This window comes from Momordica charantia, assembly GCF_013281855.1.
Source record: "Momordica charantia cultivar OHB3-1 chromosome 6 unlocalized genomic scaffold, Mcharantia_2.0 BLBB01000006.1, whole genome shotgun sequence".
Classification (NCBI taxonomy): domain Eukaryota; kingdom Viridiplantae; phylum Streptophyta; class Magnoliopsida; order Cucurbitales; family Cucurbitaceae; genus Momordica; species Momordica charantia.
In genome coordinates, this window is record NW_028275164.1 from 32,490,953 (window position 1) to 32,510,955 (window position 20,003).

General features: G+C 37.7%; 3 protein-coding genes and 1 non-coding gene across 7 annotated transcripts; 2 read left to right on the forward strand and 2 right to left on the reverse strand.

The window, feature by feature from the left end:
* Positions 1-633: 633 nt before the first annotated feature.
* Positions 634-2,358, forward strand: LOC111022599 (uncharacterized). The gene has a single exon (XM_022299772.2). The coding sequence runs from the start codon at positions 899-901 to the stop codon at positions 1,922-1,924; it is 1,026 nt and encodes a 341-aa protein (XP_022155464.1). The 5' UTR covers positions 634-898; the 3' UTR covers positions 1,925-2,358.
* A 4,041-nt stretch (positions 2,359-6,399) lies between these two features.
* On the reverse strand, positions 6,400-9,137 carry LOC111023511 (uncharacterized). 2 transcript variants are annotated; one of them, XM_088125646.1, is made up of 4 exons: positions 9,003-9,137; positions 7,714-8,406; positions 7,471-7,630; positions 6,400-6,980 (listed from the first exon to the last, which is right to left on the reverse strand). In XM_088125646.1, exons 2-4 carry the CDS (start codon positions 8,360-8,362, stop codon positions 6,782-6,784), a joined length of 1,008 nt encoding a protein of 335 aa, XP_087981772.1. In that variant the 5' UTR covers positions 8,363-8,406; positions 9,003-9,137; the 3' UTR covers positions 6,400-6,781. The 2 variants fall into 2 exon arrangements, with proteins under 2 accessions (XP_087981772.1, XP_087981771.1); XM_088125645.1 differs by lacking the exon at positions 9,003-9,137 and adding an exon at positions 8,644-8,841.
* Positions 9,138-11,263: 2,126 nt separating this feature from the next.
* Positions 11,264-18,602, reverse strand: HASPIN (Protein kinase superfamily protein). Of its 3 annotated transcripts, XM_022300125.2 has the most exons (15): positions 18,446-18,602; positions 18,250-18,385; positions 18,054-18,152; positions 15,764-15,854; positions 14,969-15,561; positions 14,532-14,655; positions 14,105-14,214; positions 13,693-13,804; positions 13,255-13,347; positions 13,122-13,183; positions 12,910-13,040; positions 12,698-12,768; positions 12,540-12,592; positions 12,048-12,114; positions 11,264-11,602 (listed from the first exon to the last, which is right to left on the reverse strand). In XM_022300125.2, the coding sequence occupies exons 1-15, from the start codon at positions 18,459-18,461 to the stop codon at positions 11,471-11,473; spliced, it is 1,890 nt and encodes a 629-aa protein (XP_022155817.1). In that variant the 5' UTR covers positions 18,462-18,602; the 3' UTR covers positions 11,264-11,470. The 3 variants fall into 3 exon arrangements, with proteins under 3 accessions (XP_022155817.1, XP_022155824.1, XP_087981769.1); XM_022300132.2 differs by lacking the exon at positions 12,048-12,114; XM_088125643.1 differs by having other exon boundaries at positions 12,910-13,183.
* Positions 18,603-19,331: 729 nt separating this feature from the next.
* Positions 19,332-19,405, forward strand: TRNAI-UAU (transfer RNA isoleucine (anticodon UAU)). The gene has a single exon. It is a non-coding gene; the product is annotated as a tRNA-Ile (tRNA).
* The last annotated feature ends 598 nt before the right edge of the window (positions 19,406-20,003 follow it).

Consider the following 20,003-nt stretch of genomic DNA (forward strand, 5'->3'; position numbering starts at 1 on the left):
CACGCCCATCAGGGCATCTCGGTATGGGGTTGGATCATCGACGCTGGATGGCTCCCCTTACTAGTAAAGGAAACCAGAAAAGATGCTATTGGTGCTATCGGTACTGCTGTCGTTATCATAAATTTAAACCTGTTTACTTTTTTTTTTAAGAAACAATTATCAAACTTCAAAAGTGTAAATTATTTTCATCTAATAATTTTATTTATCTAGAATTTAATACATCCAGTTATTGAGATTATCATCAAACTCTTTATTTTGTTTTTATTTTTTTTTTTCAACACTATTGAGGATGAAGATTTGAACTATGTCAAATCGATTGAATTATACTTCAAATTGACACTTCATTTCAACGGGTAGCATGCAACATAACTGGATTGAACTTGTTAAAATTTTAATTTTATTTGTTTCAGGATCGACAAATGTCTTTTTTCCATTGGCCAACTTTTTCTTTTGTTTGACTTCAAAGAATGAGAGACAGATATTTAAAAGTGAGGTGTGAAAAAGATAATATGAACAAAATACATAAAAAGTACTAATTTCCCTATTTTGCCTTTTAACTCTTCAATCAAAAAAATAAGAAAAGGGTTTAAAAGAAAAAAGCATGGCCATATTAATTAATTCCATTCAAAAAGAAAATAAACCGATATTTAATTATTCTTGGCGCTGGCTGACTTTGATTTTCTCCTCCTGGGTTTTGGAACCCTAATTTAATTGTCTGCAACTCTCACAAGTTTCCCTTTCCCCCCTCCATTGAACTTTTGAACCAAAACTGTACACAAACCCTAAAAAACCTTTTCCCCTAATGTCTCAATCCCTTTGTTTCGTCGCCTTCTGGGATTGAATTTCTCATTCGTTTCGTGTTCGATTGTTATCCCATTTAGGGTTTTTGTTGGTATCAATGAATCACCCTCGTCCACCGCCCCCACCTTCTGTTGTACCCGCAATGGTGAACAACCCAAATCCAAATCCTCCGACGAAAATGCCGTCGGAGTGTGGAAATTGCGGGTCTCAGAGCCGGTGGATGCTGCATCATGTTCGCTTACGAGGCGTTAACCGTCGTCTCTGCACCTCCTGCGTGCTCCGCCTCCACCCCACCTCCTTTTGCCCCTCTTGCTTTCAGTTCTATGACCCTTCTGCCTCTCCTCATCCTCAACCCTCCAATCGCTTCACCTGCGTTAAATGTTCTTCTATTTCCCATTCCCACTGCGTCCTCAGCCCTTCTTCCTCCGACCCCCACCCTCTCTCTTCCTCTTCCTCCTCTTATCTCTGCCCTCCCTGTGCCAAACCCAATTTCTCTTTCTTCGATTTGGACTCCAAGCCTCGGATTTCCGATAAGTCTATTGACAGGAAGATGGCTGTTGTGTTACTCTGCGCCGCGAAGATTGCCTCTGCATCCATGGGCAAGGCCGTGATTGTGGCACGGGCGGATGCAGAGAGGAAAGTGAGGGAGGCGGCCATAGCCAGGAAGAGGGCAAGAGAGGCTCTAGAGCATGTGGGATTTGTGGTGGCTAGAGAGAGAGCCAGGCGTAAGGAGGAGGCGTCCGTGGAGGTTTCGGGTTCTGGGAGTATTGGGATTAAGGAGAAGGAGAGGAATAGGAATTTGGGTTCTATGGTGAAAATGGAGAATTCTTGTGAGGGCTCTGCTGTGGCAAATTCGAACACTAGTAGTGCTTTAACTCACAGGAGAGAGAGCTTGAATGGGTTTGTGAGACAGATGTCAATGGTGAAGAACGATGTGGCTGCTTCCTTAGAGGAAGCTCTAAGGCAGAAAAATGTTGAGGCCGACCGTTTGCAGAGTAGTAATAACAACACTTTAAACGAGAAGGAGAAGTCTGGAAATTTTGGTGATAGTGGGCATGAGAATGGCGAAGTTAAGCGTGTCCATAATGATCAAATTGGAGGAAATGTTAATACCGCAAAGTAGCTTTTTGAAGTTGTGAATTGGTTGTAATTCAGTTGCAGAGCCATGGTAGGAAAATTGATCGCATCATTATTTCCTAGTATTTAGCGAAATGATATGGTTCTAAAGTATGAAAATTTATGCAGTTGTTTTCATATTGGGTTCGACCTGGCTCTTTAGGAATTCATTTAGTGAGGATAGCACAATGCCTGTGAGTTTTTCCAGATATTCCTTGTTTGACTCCTCTAGGGTTGATCCGAATTCTCTTTTAAGGGCCCCTCCTTGCATAGGTGTAAAATATGTAGATTAATTGAAGTTTAACATTATTCTGTGTGCCTGTCACACTGTTACTTTGCACATTACTGATTTAGCAGGAACGGAGTATAACTGCATTCTTTTATTTTTCGTTTCCTGGACTGTTAGAAATAAATGGTTCTACTCTCTCTGTCTCTCTCTTATTTACCTTGTATCTGTGAGATGTGATCTTCTTGTTGCCTTTTGCCTGTATTGTTTAAGATTGGTGACTGTCTTGAGAAAAGAAAAAAAAAAGACTGAAGAATAGGCTTAAATGGTAGAAGCTTTTGGTTTTATACTTCATGGAATGAACTGTATGTGGTTTTCTTTGCGACATTTATTTTGGGGTTCTAATATTTTGGCTGTAATAAAATCGTTGAATGATCCCTTTGAGTTTGAATACACAATCCAGAGTGCCCTTCTTTTCGTTCCCTTCCCATAAGTACCTAGCATGTTATAATGCTCCCTCATACATTTATAGTTTCTTTGGGATAATTTTTCTTTTGCATTATGCTGTATGTACCTTTGTCTAATTGTAAAATTTATCAAATAAAATTTCTTTTATTGGGCTATATATGGAAAAGTTCTGACTAAAAAATTCAAAAAAGTTTTAAAAGAGTTGTTTTGATATGGAGAATGGAAGTACAAGGAATGCACCACACAGAAACATGTTGATGAGACGAAGCAAGCATTAACATATGGTGAAGATTTGTATGAACAGTGTTTTACTCTCAAGAACTTCTGAAAGATCTTATTTACATGTGAAGAAAAAGCTTGTTCCAGATTCAAATTGTAGAATGTTACTGTTGTCTTCTTCTGCAATTACACTTGTCCTATATGTTGGCTAGGCCACAAGCTACTAAACAAATGGCAGAGTTTGTGCAGATATTGTCAAAACTCAAAAAGGGTCATTGAACAGTTGGGGAAATGTTGAGGTTGTGTCTGGTTCATTATTGGATTGGAGTGATGAAAAAGTTTGGTGAAATGGGTAATCAAATGAGTTGGAATCCAAATTCTGTCGAGCTCTTGAAGTTGGTGGCAACGGCTATAATCCATTCGTTGGATTTGAGTGTTGATTTCTCTGAAACATCAATTGCTTTGCTTTGCTTGCTTGCCGCTATCAGTGGAATTTGGGATAATATTGTTCTCTATATTAATACTCCAAATGTCACTTTCCAATCATTTTCCTCACATGCTGCATGGCTTCCAATTTCTCACCCTTCTAAATCATCAATTTTGTCTTTGCTTCAATGTTATCGCCACATTTTTTTGGTTGAAGAGCATATCAATTATGGATTCAATTGCGGTAGAATAATTGCCAAACATTATTATGATAAAATCATGGATAAAATGCCTTTGGTCTCGAAGTTTTGAGTACAGTGTTTATTTAGTCAGTCTTTGAGTTTTGGAAAACTGTTCATGATCCTTCGATCGTTAGTTGACTAGAAGGATCACATGAGTTGGACAATCTTTTCTAATCTTTTTAGCTTACATGCATTTCTATCCCACTTTCAACCCAACCTTTCTCCTCCTCTTTCTTCCTTTTTCATTCATCTCTTCCGAAGAGTGCTCGTCGTTGCTTGTTGCTAAACTGATCAGCTCCCTTTTCGTCACACAAATCGTTGCAACCCAGTCCTCTCCATGCTGACCACTGCTCCTCTTCTACTTGTTGCTGCCCTTCTCTCGCTCGTTTCTGCACCCACTTCTATGGCGAGCCTCCTGCTCGTGGCTACTTTTCTCCAAAGGGAAGGTCCTTTGTTCTGAATTAGGATGATGGTGGAAGAGTGACCTTGTTCCAAATATGGAATGCAGCAGTTGACAACAGTTGGCAAGGGAGGCAGAGGAGAGCAGTTAACATAGCGTCTTGAAGCCATGCTTCCATATTTTGGTCTTTTGGTGCCTTTTGGAACGCTCCTAATGAGCATTGAGATGCTGCCTTCTCACATGTGCTTGAATTGTGCCTCTGGAAGTGTTTCAGTTTCTACTTAGTGTTCCAAGCAACATAATTTCTCGAAACATCTCTTGAGTTCTTTAAATCTCCCCTCAATTGCTTTATTTTGACAAGATATTCAATATTGTGCATGATTATGTTTCAGATAATTCAAAAACTAACAATATTTAAGCTATAACAATGCATAAAAATAGCCTAGAACATGTGCTATCAATGCTCTTCCTTTTAACACACTCTTGTGAGAAAGACACCTTGTGATGACCATTTCTAGTATAAATTATATGGTGAACGACTGATTTGACTATCGTACTCTTTAGCGTCGATGTTTAAAGTTTGAAGAAAATGTTATTAGAAATTCAAACAAGGTTTCACCTTGGTGACTCAGTGAGTGTTTGGGTGAGTAAAACATCTCGCTACGTGGCAGGAGTCGGGCCCACACGACCCTTTGCCTCTAAGCCACGTGGAAGACAACGTAGTTCGAGATTGAGGGGTCACGAGTGAAACACTTCTGCTCGACATAGTGGGATGATTCATGTCCCACCTCATCTTGGGGCTCGGTAGAGATTCCTAAAACTCACGGGTCACATCTTCATATTCTTTATAAATAGTGGAATCCTTCTTGGGAACTGGTACGTGAGTACAAGTCATCACCCAAAAACAACATGAGACACCTTTGACTCCACGTCAGCAGATTTCAGTTATGCTAGAAACGTGTATCAACATTTTTGGAAGGACTATAGAAAATAAGGAAAACAAGTCAATTGCTTATAAAAAGACCTCGGCCGAGTAAAGGAGAAAAAAACTAACCTCAACTCCTAAACTCGACCAGGACCTTGGTGATAGGCCCCTGCATCGTTAATTAGAGAGAATCATTCACCTACAACAAAGAACCATTGCTCCTTACACCTTTCTCGCCATTCTTAACTTTGCAACTAGCATCGTATGCAAACCGAAGCATAGAAGGCATATATTTCCGACCAAAAAGTTGTGAGTTCGAATTCTTACTCCTACATATTGTTGTACTTAAAAAAGAATGTAGAGACACCAATTCTGTCTCATGATTGGAGGCCTTGAAAATAAAGCGCATTGTGTACTCAGAGAAACTTCTTTATGGGGATATCAGTATAAGATCGACTCCGCATCCTCCCTCATTGGAGGATCCATCCACATAGAAGGTCCAAGATGGGTCCTCTGGGGCGTCTCATTAATTTTGTAATAAATTGACTATAGGACTCTTGAATATCAAAGTTTTAAGTTTAATGAAAGTCTTATTGAAATTGGAAACAATTTTTGACATGGGTGAGAAAATGAGATCATCCACGATATATAAACGAAGGGTAACAGGGAAACTTCTTCTTGTATGAACTTTTGAACGTAACCAAAAACAAAGTGATACATGCTTGGGCCAAAATGGCAGGGCATATGATTTCTGAAGTTTTCCAATTTATGTTGATGGGTACAAACAAGTAAGTTGAACATTGATGACACCAAAGAAAATATCCATCTCCCCACTGCAGTCATCCAAAAAACTCATGTAATAGTGACATCCTTGACTTCAAGTTGATTCAGTTTTTGGTCCCCAAAGATCTAAGCAAAGTAATTCAACAAAGATTTTTGCCCAAAAGTTGACAAAGAGAATGGCTATTTATGAACTTTACCAAATTGGCATGCCTCATAAAAATTAGCTTTTCATTCAACTTAAAATTTTGATTACAAACTTAGACAACGTGATTCAAAACTTTAAGATTGATACATCACTAACCCTCTTATTTCATGCACTCTTTGTACAAGAACAGACCACAAAAACTTGAGTAAAAAATATAGACGAGTAGCCTATCCCAAGTGATAAGTGTTACTCTTCTATCCAATAATATCAAAGTTAACAGAGTATACTCAATTTTAATCTGATTCAATTTAGGCACTCACAAGTATTTTTCTTATAATTTTTCTTATTCGACTTTGTGATCCCAATCGAATTTTGTGATTCAATATAAGTACCAAAATGCTGTAACTTGTTTACAAAATCAGCAACTCGATGAACCAAATAAAATCTCCCTATTGAATGCCTTGTTCTCCCTAGCTGGAATAGGCAGGTGAATTCCTTCCCTTCAATGTTTAGTCAGCTCAAACTAAAGTTAAACTCCTTCCCTTCTTTTATCTCATAATATTATATCGTGCAGGCACCATACAATCCTCGAACTCATAAGTAAACAAACAATAAATCAATCATTAAGTACTACAAAACACTCGAGACTTGAACAAATATTTCCAGTCCAGCCATGTCTCTCTGTTTCTTCTTACCAAAATTCTAATTCTAATGCACTATGACCGTCCATTAAGCAAATAAACATCAATACAAATCCCAACATCTAATAAAAATATATATATTTTACACTGTCACAGAGTTCCAAGTAGAAAGTAAGTACACCCCCATCTATCGCTAACATATCTTTTAATCTTTACATCAAACAAAAGCTCATGCGGGCAGTGGCAGTGCTTTCTTTAACCTTCTTGTTTATCCCTCAAACTCACCTCTGGTTCCTTTTCTCCTCCAAAAATTGCACTCACGGCGGAACTGGGTGCTATGAGTTACGTGGGCCTTTCATGTACAGTACAGGGAGAAGAAATCTGTGATTTTACCAGTCCAGAATTATTCTTCGTGTGATCAAGGACATGGTCAGAGTGATGCAGCAAGTAAAGGGTCTCACTCTCAATCCAGCCGCCATGGATATCGAGGTGCTTGAGCTTGGTGGGATCTCCGTTCCAAAGCCTGTTGTGCTGCCCATACTCGAAGCTGGGTTGCCTGTGTTAAAGACTGTCGGAGGAGTTCCATTTCTGCACCAAGATTATGGTTATTATATGAACCACCAACACTTCAACTTGAACAATGGATGGATATATATGTTGGACATTTGTTAAGCACAATAGACTTGTGTGAAAAACTAGTTGAATAAACTGAATACGAGCATTACACTTGTTAAACACAGTTAACATATCGTGGGTGAAATACATAGGAAGGATGAGCATTATCAACTTTAAATTTTCTTCTTGTTAAATTTTCTCCAATCCATCTCGAAGATTTTGATGCACAAGCATTCTAAATTAGAACAAATTTTTAACAGGGGAATCTTTGAAATGTATAAAAATAATATATATTATAATAAACACGTTCTTGTCATGTCCATATCCTAGATTTTTCGAAATTAACTTTGTCACTATGTATTGGTGTGTCTCATGTCCATTTCTATGCTTCTCAAGTTATTAAGAAAGTATCAAAAAGATTCAATTTTTATAAACCTGAGAAGAGAACAGAGCATATCCTTACTCTGGCATGCCGGTCCCTGCAGGTGAAGACGTTGTTGGGTTTGTAACTGTAGTTGGCGGGACATTGATCGGAGCTGTCGTTGTCGGCGTTGGAACCGATGGTGTCAACGATGCCGGTGTCGAAGAAGAGGATGATAATGGATAAACGCAGGAGCCACTGCCTGTTAAAGACACAAAAACTGGTTGACTTGAGAAGAAATAGAGGATCGGCAGGAATTGAGAGACAATGAGAATGCTCTCTTACTTGGATTGGAGCTGGTAACCATGGCAGATCCTCCAAAATCGCAGCTTGTAGGGGAAGGATTCTTCTGAAAATAGCTATTGAACGCAAAAGAAGCGTGGTTTTGAAGTGTATTTGGGTTGTAACAGCTTCCACCTTGCTGGATTTGGGAACAGTCAGCTCCTCCAGTGCCACAGGCGTAGTCCAACGCCGACTGAAGAGCCGTCTCCGATGCGCCGGACCTGGCCACGCACCAGCTCTGTCCTGGAATCGCCGGCGCGTTCGTCGTTGCCGGAGGGGATACCGGCACTGGATTTGTGACGGGTGTTACCACCGGAACGCCGCCTGACGGAGCTGGATAAGTGGTCACCGGGTTCGTTATGGGCTGTGCTCCGGGTACTGTAATTGGCGGCGCAACCGGATTGGTGAGCGGTAACGGAGAGTTGGCCGGAACTGAGATGGGCGTCGTTAGAGGAACGGACACCGGCGTCGCAGCCGGGCTCGACGGAGTGACAGTCACAGGGTTGGTTGCCGGAACGGTGATGATTGTCGGTGTGGAGGTATCAGGGGTTGTCGGAAAAATTGTCGTCGGCGAGTTGGTCATGTCGTGCATTGTTCTCCGATCACGCTCAGTGAGTTTCCGGTTCCGGCCTTCTTCCCATCTCAACTCCATGGAAGCATTTTCTTCCACTTCCAAATACGACCCAACAAATCTACCTGCAAAAATGAAGCATTCAGAAACAGAACGGAAATAAAGCAGAAAACAGATTCACCCAATGCTAAACAACAAAACCCCTTAAAATTTCTGCTAAAACAGAAAACGCAATTCGCGAAGGAAAAAAATGAAAACTTTCGACTTAGAAGCTGTAACTTGCAGGAACCAAGACCAAATCAGAGCAGAAAACGAGGAACTGAGCTAGATCTGTTCTGGTTCGACGAGGAGAAACTGCTTACCAGAAGAGCAGATGGCTAGGAGAGACAGAAAGGAAAAGAAGATGCATTTGGAAGCTGTTTGGGCCATTTTAACGGGGGAGGTGGGAAGTTCTAGTAGCTCTGGGGACAAATGAAGAGACCCAACTGGATTCTTAATGGGATCGGTTCAATTTAGGCATTGCTTTTAAAAACAACGAAACCAGGAAGAAAAATTGGTGTAAAAGCACTTACGAGTGAAACATGCAAAGTGAAAGAGAGAGACGGGGGGAAAAAGTAGAAGATAAAGGTGAAAAAAAGAGAGAAAGATGACCCAAGTTGCAACGCTTACAACCGAAATCAAAAAATGAACAGATAAATAAATGAAGGGGAAAAATGCTTACTTTATGAGCAAGGATGATATTGGAAATGTTGCCTCTGATGACAGTAGAAAAAGGAGAATGAGCCATCCATGCTTTTTTGCTTTTCTTCCTATCTTTTCCCAAAAGACAAATAACCTCAAAGATATAATAAAGTAACATTCAACCACAGCACAACCACAAGAGAAGAACACAGCATGTGCATTTGTACACATGCACCCATGACTGTAACCAAAGCCTAGGTGATTCCATTCTCTTCCCTTTCCAAGTAATCCCAACCCTTTTTGTTTTCTCTTTTCTCTCCAACCTAATTTCTTTTAGAATTGAAACGAGATAATCAACTAAATTTCATCAGTTGAATTGATTGAACAATAGGCTACCAACCATTCCATCAAATACAAGATATGATTCCTCAAAATATCACTCAAAAGTCTAAAGAACATTAAAGATTAAAGTTGTTTGGACAGTTGCAGTGGAGGTGTATAATAATATAATTGGGAGTCAAATGTGTTCAGCTCAGCAAAACCCAGAAAGCAAATAGTTTATTGGAGGTGGCAAAGAAGGAAATGAGAGGATCAGATCTACATGGGAATTGGGATTAGGATGAATGATGCAGTTTTTAGCCTTTTGAGGTTACTTAAGGTACAAGATTTGACAGCCATTATTGGGGAAAAAAATGAGACATAATGGGCAGAACTTCTGAGTTTATGCAGAGTGCAGCAAAGCAAGGCAACGGAAGTGACACAAAAATGATGCGGACTTTGAAATGGTTCTGAAGCTGCAAATGCTTTCCCAAGTGGCTCAAAAAAAGGTTGCTACTTTCCACAAGCATGGAGGTGCTGTTGGTGATGGTGAGATTAAGATATAGAATATACAATGGGAATGGGGACAGTGCATGTGGAATTGGTTTCTTCGTATCAATGGATCAAAAGCATCTGACTAGACAAAGCCGAAAGCAAATATGCATTTCTCTCTCACAGAGAGAGAGAGAGAGCCCATACAGTCAATCACCTGTTTTATATTTTTCATGGGGCTTTCCTGCATAAAAGCCATACGCCCACATTCTGATTCCAATTTCCAGAATCAAAACATGTTACAAAAACTGTTGATGCGTGTTTCTGGCCGAAGTGGCACGTAGACAGCAATCTTATGTGGCTCCGATCTGTTCTTTGGTACCAACAAACAGAAACTTGCAGAGATTTGGTGCTCGAACACGTACACTCTAATATTTAAGTTAGAACTAAGTAGGAGTCAGTGTCGAGATAGCTCAAGTGAAATGCAAAAGATTGCATACCTTTTGAAGGTTGGACTCACCTTTTATAGGAGGGGAGTCTTGGGAATCGAGGTTTTGTCATTGCTGGCTGTCGTACCTATCTTTTAACGGCTTTTCTGCTAGCTATTGAAAGAGCTTTTGGCAGCAGAATCATCCTCCATCGAATGTCAGCGGATTTCCTATTGGTCAAAATTTTCTCCAAGTCAAAGCCGAAGTTAGCTCTGCTCACCTTGTCAGAGGCCCTTCCTCCTCATCTTTCGAGTTCGTTAAGGTCCAGTTACACGTATCCAAGCAGGGGAGTGCCATGTGTTGCATCAGATTTTACACCATAACAATAACTAAATCACAAATTTGTGAATAATAGCTTCAAATGCATAATAAACTTTTAACTCTTAGAAAAGCATTCAAAATAATCCCTAAGAACAGTCCGGAAATAAAAAATGAAAAAGTTAGCTTTTCAAAGCAACTCTCCAGCAGTCTCTGATTTGATACCCTTCCATGGAAAGTAAATCTATGGGACAATTGAGAGGTTGCATGTCAATTTCTTCTTACCCATATACGTCAAAAGGATAAATATCAAAGATTATCAGAAAGCAAGGTGCTTTTCGCTGCCCAAAATTGGAAGTTGAAGGAACAGAGGAATTGAACTTTTGGTTAAAATGTATTGGGCTGCCATGCCACAATCCTTGAGAGTTGAGCCTATGTCATGCAGGATTCTCGTAGAAGATAAAATGGTAGTGGTTTGCCAGCACATTTTCAGATGATGTTCTAACAAAGATTGAAATCGATTGGCTTAGAGATCATCACAAAGCCAAATATGATGCAAAACGTGACACCATGTAGCCTACTTTTTACTAAAGCAGATTTATCTAAATCATCACCTATCAATACCCTTTTTCTCTGATAAGCTTTCCCTTTAATTTTCCATAATTATAACTCAGAAATAATTCATAATGAAATGAGGAAAGTCATTGTTGAGGAACAAGATATCATAATAATCCAAACCAAAAGAAGACTATTAAATTATACCTTTTATCATTATAATTTCACATTTGTGTCAATCTGGTCTATATATTTTAAAAAGTTATAAATACAATGATTAATTTTCATCCATAGAGCAGGAGGGTTCTGTACACGACATCACCTACTTAATTTATATAGAAGTGGCACTTCAAGACCTCTTTCCTATTTCATGTTGGAAGTCTAAAACCCTCCAACTCTACTCCACACTGCCTGACCAAGCAATCAACTCACTGAAGAATGGATCGAGAATTGCTTCTTTTGCTGAATTATATTTGTCCAGACGTTTCTTCAATGCACGCAGTTCCCTTTCATGCTTTGAACTACGCTCCTGAAACATCGACAACCTTTCAATCTTCAGAATAAGCAACTTTGAAACTTTACCAAGTTCTGTCTGGATATAGCAGAATATATTTAAAAATAACTTGGGAACTAAACTTCTTAAATATGTATAAATCTTTAGAAAATAATACAACCTAAAAAATCTAGCTGCTTATCTAGAGATTCAAAAATCAAACTTCAGAATACGTAATATAACTTAACAAATTTCTGTTGAGATTATGCATCTAAAATGCACCGAGCACCCTTTCAATCTACTCTAGAAGTCTTTGAGAAATGCGCAACACATTTTCTGTTAGCGATTTGTGACAATTGAACGTGATTGTTTCCAACAGCTAAATTCAATTTCTCGGTCATTTAACTTCACATATATAAAACTTTGCAAACGATTTCTTAAGAATGACGAATGGTCTCCTGAATAAATAAAAAAGACTTACAAACGATTTCTTCAAAAGCAATATATCCACAAGGTAGAGCAACCACATGACATTCGTTCTGGGAAAGCTGTTGGATATGAAATCAACAGGTTCAGTTATGATTAATCTCAGAAAACTCTCTTGTGAAAGGTGTTGGGTTAATATGGACGGTGGATGTCTACTACTAATTACTATATAATTTGCTTGCTAAATTTCATCGATTACATTTTAAAATTTTAAATGTATGACTTTGAGCATGGAGTAGAATAACAATGATTGCACTTGCTGAAGGGAGGTAACAGGAATAAAAATGATAATCAAATCTTCCTCTCGGCTCATTAAACTATTTCGCACTGCAAATCCTGCACAAACAACATTGTACACATCTTTTTTGGATATTTTTTAAACCATGTAACAATTAACAACTCGATAAGCCAAAGCGGAAAAGGTTTAATATCTCCTCCATAATGTGATTCAGATGTGATAGAAAGATAAATGCATTAGAAATTTTACCTCCCCTCCCAGCAGTCTCCTGTCACCTCCTTCATTTTCCTATACGTTTCTGACTGCATATGAGAACATAAAATCAAAAGTATTGCAAATATTTTCGAATAAGTCGACTGCTAATATATATCTTAATTCGTTAGTTATCAAATTGAATGGTTGCTTACTTGTCTATCTCCTCTGGGACCCTTAAAGAGATAAGGATCCAATGAGAGATCTAAAAAGAGTATGTCCTCACCTGCATAGATTCATTTAATTTTGCAACTCCCTTTTTGGTCAGGCAAGCAACAACAGTAGGCTCATAAGCAGGTTCTAATTAAGAAGCGCAACAGCTTGGTGCAAACTCAAAAGATGATAAAATAGAAGAATAACATCTTACCAGTATTGATTCGTGATAGAGTGAAGTCAATTATCGATATCTGAAGTCCAAATGTCTGCAGGGTCATGTTCTTACCTTCAAGGATGAACTGCAGTGTTTCAGAATTATTGCGACTTAAGAGTACATTTCCCCTGGCAATAAATACACGCTTCAAATCAGTAGTCAATGAAAAGGAACTACATCTACAATTATAGATGGAAGAAGAGCCAAACCAGTGCAGATCACGGTGTTCAAATTCATAAGCAGCTTCAGCTACAGCTAGAGCTGCAGTAACCTGTCATTCATCAAAACTAGATTTGATTAAAGCTTCAAGAGCCAATAATGTTAATATAATTCATCACAAACCTGTATTACTAAACTCTGTGCCTCATCAAAGTTTAGGAGTACAAAGCTTTCAAGATCTTTTCCCCCATGTTGGAGAACAAACACAACATAGCACTGTATAAAACATTAGTAGAAGTTAAAAGCTCAAAAGTTGCATGACCAAGCCTCTAATATGACATTTTTAATATATCATTTTATGCCATTACTTAACGAATAGGTTGTGAGACCTTAATGCAATAGCAAAAAAGTGGTAATATATGAAGAAACGCGAAAAAGTAAAATGATCGTGGTCTTCTAGCTGCACAAGCTTTTTTAAAAAATAAGCAATATTATGCGAACAGATATATGTTTCCATGATTTTTGTTTGCCCTTAATGAAGTGGGTAGATATAAAAGATACTTTTTATACTTCGTACAAAAAATTCATGATCCATAAAATTTATAATTAAAAAAAAAACACCTGTTTCTCTGGAAACTGCTTGGGGTGATCATTTTCTGAACCATGCTTTTCATCCCAGACTTCCCAAGCCTTGATTAGTGAAGCATCATAAGAACCTTGACATACCCTTAAACTATTGGATAAAAAGATCACGCAGATATTAAATTAATAGTCCATAAGAAGCTGCTCCATAATTGCATGACAGAGTGATTCTGACAAAACCCAGAGTATAAAACGGGCTGGAAACGAGTTTTTTCCCCTTTAACTGGCCTAAACATTGAATCATATCTAGATGTTTGACTGCCTATCGCCTAACATAAAGCAGAAAGTAACTGTTGCTGTTAAACGACAAGTGAAGTGGGAAAATCTGGTAAATGCATATTATTGCATCATAAAAAACCATAACAATTATCTCACTGAGCAGTAAACATACTCTATGGTTCGTATGAATGTTGTGCAAAAATTATCAGCACCGCCATCATTACTTCTTAAAGAATTCAGAGTTCTGGAGAGTATGACTTCCTCGAGCAGTTCTTCTGATTTCTGATACAAGGTAAGTATGACAGAGTTATAACAAGTCGCAATGACTTCAACTACCGGCCAAAAAATCTAATAGTTCTCTTTTCCTTATTCATCAATCGGAAATCCAAACAAACCGGCACTACGGTGACATCATCATTCATCAGAATGATATAAAACCCAAAACAAATATTATCAAGAATTTAAGAAATCAACGTATTAAAAATTTACTTTTTTAAAAAAAAAAATTACTCAGCATGATCTTCCACGCCACGAATTTTCTAGCTAGTGAAGTGCCACTTGCCACACTAGTACGGCCATGAGATGGCAATAAAATGTACCTTCTGCACTTCCCCATTAACTCGTAAATCTCCGTCAAATGGAACTATCTTGCAAACAGTGTTACCAGCTTTAAAAGCTTCTCCGTATGTACCTTCACCAATTTTGACAATAGTTTCCGGGTCACTGAGTCAAGAAACACATCAGTTAAAGAATTTTTATGCATTTTGAGGAAAAATTAAAGTGAGCCAAGAAATTAACTGGAATACGACTTCAATAGCAAGAGCTGTGACCACAGACCGTTTACATAATAGCATACGAAACAAAATATATGTGAAGGTATATTCTTGACTATGACAATTGTAGACTGAAATTTCAGCAAGATTACTCGAGTTCAGCAGAAATTAAAAATTTAAACAAAATATATGTGAATTCTTATTTTAAACCAATAAGCAAGATTTATATATAAAAATAAGTATTTTCAGACTAAGGAACCAACCAATAATTAGAGAATGCATCCTTGAGCGTGGAAGGAGCTGACTGTCCACAAACTGCTAATAATGCATTAAGTGGATCCAAATGATAGTTGTGCAAAGAAGTGGAAGTTGATGATAAAGAAAGTTTCTTCACAGCAATTTCAATGTTTTCACACTCCTCAGTGCTCAGGTCTTCCGCTCTGGCACTTCTGTTGCCTCGAATGCTATCTATTTCAATGACGTCGTTATCATTTAGGTTGGAGATATATCTTTTCTGAATAGAGCTCAAGCGTCCACCCAGCCCTCTAGCATACTTCTCAGGAGTTTTCAATTTGAAGTTTCCCAAATGATTGCCACTAATAGGTTCAATGGACACCAGTGGAGTTTCTAATATCTTCGATAACGTGCTAGAAGGTGCAAGACTGTAATTTGATCTCTTGGAAATTAACCATTTTTCTATTCTAGAGCATAGAGATGGTACTGCAGCAATATCAAACTGGCTGCTTGCCCATGTACTGCTCTTGGGTGAAGGACTCTCCTCCAACAACTCAAAGGCATCTACCTCTTGAAAGTATGCACGCTCTTTGTCAAAATTTGTAGCTTGTACACAGTTTCCCTGCCAATTTCAATTATCAAAATCATTGTGATGAATATAGAGAATTAAGGGCATCGTATAATCTTCAAGTATTCGATGCAAGGCATTGATGTGTGATACAAAGAGGTCGAACTTTTGTAAACAAAGATTAAACGTACATAACACTCTGCATAACTAAAGGAAGTTGAGGGAAACAAATATCACTCAAGGGAAAGAAGCCTACTTTTGGGAGAGCAGGTTTTCCTTTTCTCTTTGCCTGCTTTTGTTGAAGCTGATGAACTACACAAGCCTCAATTGCCATACTCGCCCTCCCTCTGTTAAAAGTGAAAACAATACACTAAGCCAATTTCAAATGAATGGGAACGAAAATTAAGACAATAATTGTAGATACCGTTAAATGTCAATAATTTATGCATGTCCACTTTACACCATACCAACACCAGCAACACCAGTAATCCGTCGGGAGGGTTCTCAACACCAGTAAGGCTGACACCTCCAATGTCTCAATATCCATCAAAAAACGAGAAACCCCAAAAAATTGATGAAAAACTGGTAGAGGTCAAAAGAACCAAAGCCACAAAATGCAGCTTCATATTAGAGAGATGGTAAAGGTGGAGAAGTCAGCGGCAAAAAGGATAATCCTCCACCCAACAATCATCCCAAAAGTAAACATCAGAGCCATTTCCAATAGAACATCTCATGATCTATGAAAAAACGGGAACAAATGAAAGAGAGAGCTCTCCCGGCTTTCAAAAGAAGCCTTAAAACCTCTAGCTGAGACCCCTTCAAAGGGGGCCGTACTTTATTTCCATTTAGATCATTAGGTGTTCTTAGGTTGTACACTTCATCAGCATAGCATTAACAAATGAGGAATATATTTCTTTTTTGTCCACCTAGCTGATTTAAAGAAGTGAAACACTCAATGATGGGATAATTTTGAAGAGCAAGTTCAATGTACATACATTCAACAGTGACGACACCTCCCAAGCAAACTTCAAGAAAAACCTTGATATACTAAGGTCCCTCCCTTTCCAAATTGCGTTACTTTGGATAAGGAAAACTGGGCATCTATCAGTTTAAAAAACAAGGACTTAATCGATAATACAACAGAGGAGTTCAAGAACCATTCTCTTCTATCCAAAAGTCCTCCAGGAGAAACCCCTTTTACCGGCTGCAAAAGCTTCTTGAGCTCACCCAACTCTTCCTCTATTAGATGCCTTCTTCCTCGATATCCCAAGATCTTAAATCTTCCTCCCAAACTTCCTTTAACAAATTCATTTCTATAGCACAACCAGGGTAAATTTTCAAATTAAAAGTTCGAATACAAAACATTTGGGGAATCTGTCCTTCAACCGCTGATCAAGTAACCAACTGAGTTGCCAAGAAAATTCTTCTCATCTCTCAATTTTAGTTATGAATAGTAAAAATGCTCCCTTGATTCTTAGAATATGACTCCGAGGATGTCTACATGAAGTTGTTTCCTCTGTTTTAGTCATCCAACTGAAAGCCCTCTGGCCATAGATGCTCACAAATAATAATAACCTTATTCCACAGCGCTAGCAGTTCCAACGAGAATCTGTAGTGTCAATTTGTCAACAAAGCCTCATTTCTTTTTCTTAGACTAAAAGGCCCCAAGTCGTCTTTCTAAAGGAATGCCACAATCTCCTAATAACAATATCCCTTTCAAAAATAATGCTCTCATTATCCTCTATGATTTCAGGGCTAACTTTCGTGGCATTCCGAAAATATACATATAGTACAATGGTAGACTTGAAAGCACAACATTTACTAGACCTGGCAACTACTTTTAGATAAACAACGGTTCTTCCACTGCTTTACCCTTCTCAAGATTCTTTCCTATATTAGCTTCCAAAAGTTTCTCCCTTTTTGCATTCACTCCTAAAGACATACCCAAATACATCATTGGAAGCTTACAGAACCCACAGTTCAAACTTTTAGCCATCCCCTTAAGCCTTTCTAACTCCAAGTTAACACCTCCAACCATCGATTTTTCTAGATTGGCTCTCAGACTAGGAATACTTTAAACAATTTGATTGCTTGGAGCATATTCTCAATCTTCTCACAATCGTCTTTACAAGAAACACGTCAGAGTTCAATACTAGCCATCTCCTTAAGCCTTTCTAACTCCAGGTCTCTAATGGATTTCATCCTTAAATCTTTTTCCAATAGATAAAAGAGTACCCAATTCTATAATAGTTGCGGTGGATAAAATTTCAAAGATGTGTCAATTGTTTCACCTATAATGTCTAATATGCTACACATACCAACCCGTCTAGAAATGATACTTCGTGTCAACTCAACAATCTACCGCCGCGGGGCGGTTTAGTCATTACGTAGTCAAATTTTCATTTCTAATTCCAAAAAGGGATAAGCTATAAACAAATCATCCGTTAGGTAAACTTAAGAAGAGCACAGATTAAATTCCATAGGTACCCTGATTGAAATTGGTCGCAAAAAGTTGAGAAGAAGATCAAAAGAAAATTGAAGTAAACCTGATCGAAAGAGTACGGTTCCAACTAATTCTCTTGCTGTCAGCAGCAGCTAAACTCACCCTGTTCACATTGCGACGATTCGAACCTAAGTTCTGCTTCCTGCAAGAAAATAGAAACGGAAACATGAAACAACGATTCTCGTCAAGTTAAAAGAAAACAGAAAGTGGAATGAAACGAGCAATGGAAGCAAATTTACAAGGCAGCGCCATGAACGGTGTTCTGGGGGGGTGGCCTTCTTCTACGCCTATAAACCTCTTCAACTCGCGCTTCCTCTTGGCGCTCGGCTCCCTCGCTAGCTATCAACTCGGACCATAAATCAACGGACTTCCCACCTAGAAATTGACCCGTCAGAAACAACAATACAAATTACATAATGGAAATCAGAATGTTACCTGCTTTGGAACTCATGATCGGAAGTTACAGGTGCTGTTGGATCGAAGCATAGGGGACTGAGAGAGCAGAGAAGAGCATTCGAAAGTCCTTGTGGCGGGAAGAGCCAAGGCCTTGGGCGGAGCCGGAAATTATGCGATTTTTTTTTCTTTTTTTTCTGGTTAAATTATACCAAATTTATCCCCATGTTTCAACTTTCGTAAGTTTTATTTTTATCGTTAAATTATTTTCGTGCCCCAATTTGTTGTAGAAATATATATATATATTGTTGAAATGGGAATTTGAAAGAAAAATAATAAAGGAAAAGGAACAATGTAGCAAATTAAAAATCCCGAATATTTAATGTATAATAAATTTGAAATTAAAAAAACGAAAAAGATCTTAATTTATTGAATAAAACATATTAATAAATAATCGATTGATATTTTAAAAAATAAAAAGTCTTGCGAGAGTGTAAGGAACAATAAGGGAAAGATAATTTAAACTAAGGGAGTAATATGAGAAAATATGTGTACAAATTTGACGTAAATATACTTTATTATAAATGGTACAGTAAAAGGTAATGTTTGTATTAATAAAAAAACGCAATCCACCTCTGAATGAATTAGTAAGGTTATTAAAGTCACTCATTCAAATACTCACTCCCCTTGAAACTTATGATTATCTTAAACAATCTCCCGTCATGCATACCAATGAACAAAGATTGAACACATGACCTTCAGATATCCAGTCTGACGCTCTCCCAACTGTGCATTGCTATTAAAAAACAAAACTAAATTTAATTTATTAATATAAAATAAAAAATCTACAACCCAATTTAACGTTTATTTCAATTTATGGATATGTAAATTTTATTTATAGTATACTATACATTCACATAAACAAACAGGTCCCGTAGCTCAGTTGGTTAGAGCGTTGGTCTTATGAGCCGAAGGTCGCGGGTTCGAGACCCGCCGGGACCAATTCTTTTTATACATTTAAATTTTATTTTATATTATATTTCTTTTTGATAAGAATCTGTGTTGCCGCCAATTATACACTACATAAATTTAACCAATGCAGATTTTTTAATCTCAAATTATCAATCTCAATTACAGATTATATTGCTTAAAAACAAAATTATTCATTATGAAAATTATAAATCACGATGAATGTTGGATATTAACTACGTATATATTATGAACAAGCATAATGTTCCCTGATTTAATGCTATCATATAATAATGCTTCCGCTAAATTATTTATGTTATAAAAAATGAATAATTCATTTGTCAAAAAAAAATAATAATAATTCATCCCTATAATATCTGGGCAGTTCATATAATTGTCCGTTTTTTGGTACAATTAATTAAAACAGTGTCGGGTAACTAAGAGGCAATTGCACAAATTAATGTTGAAATTTTTTTTTCCCTTTTTCAAGTACAACACAGATTGAAAAATAATGTCATTTATTTTGTTTATTAAATTTTTCTGATATTAAAATAGTGATCAAATATATAACAATTATTTTGCATACTCACTTCTTATTCTTATTTCTAGATAATTACGTATAAACATTAAC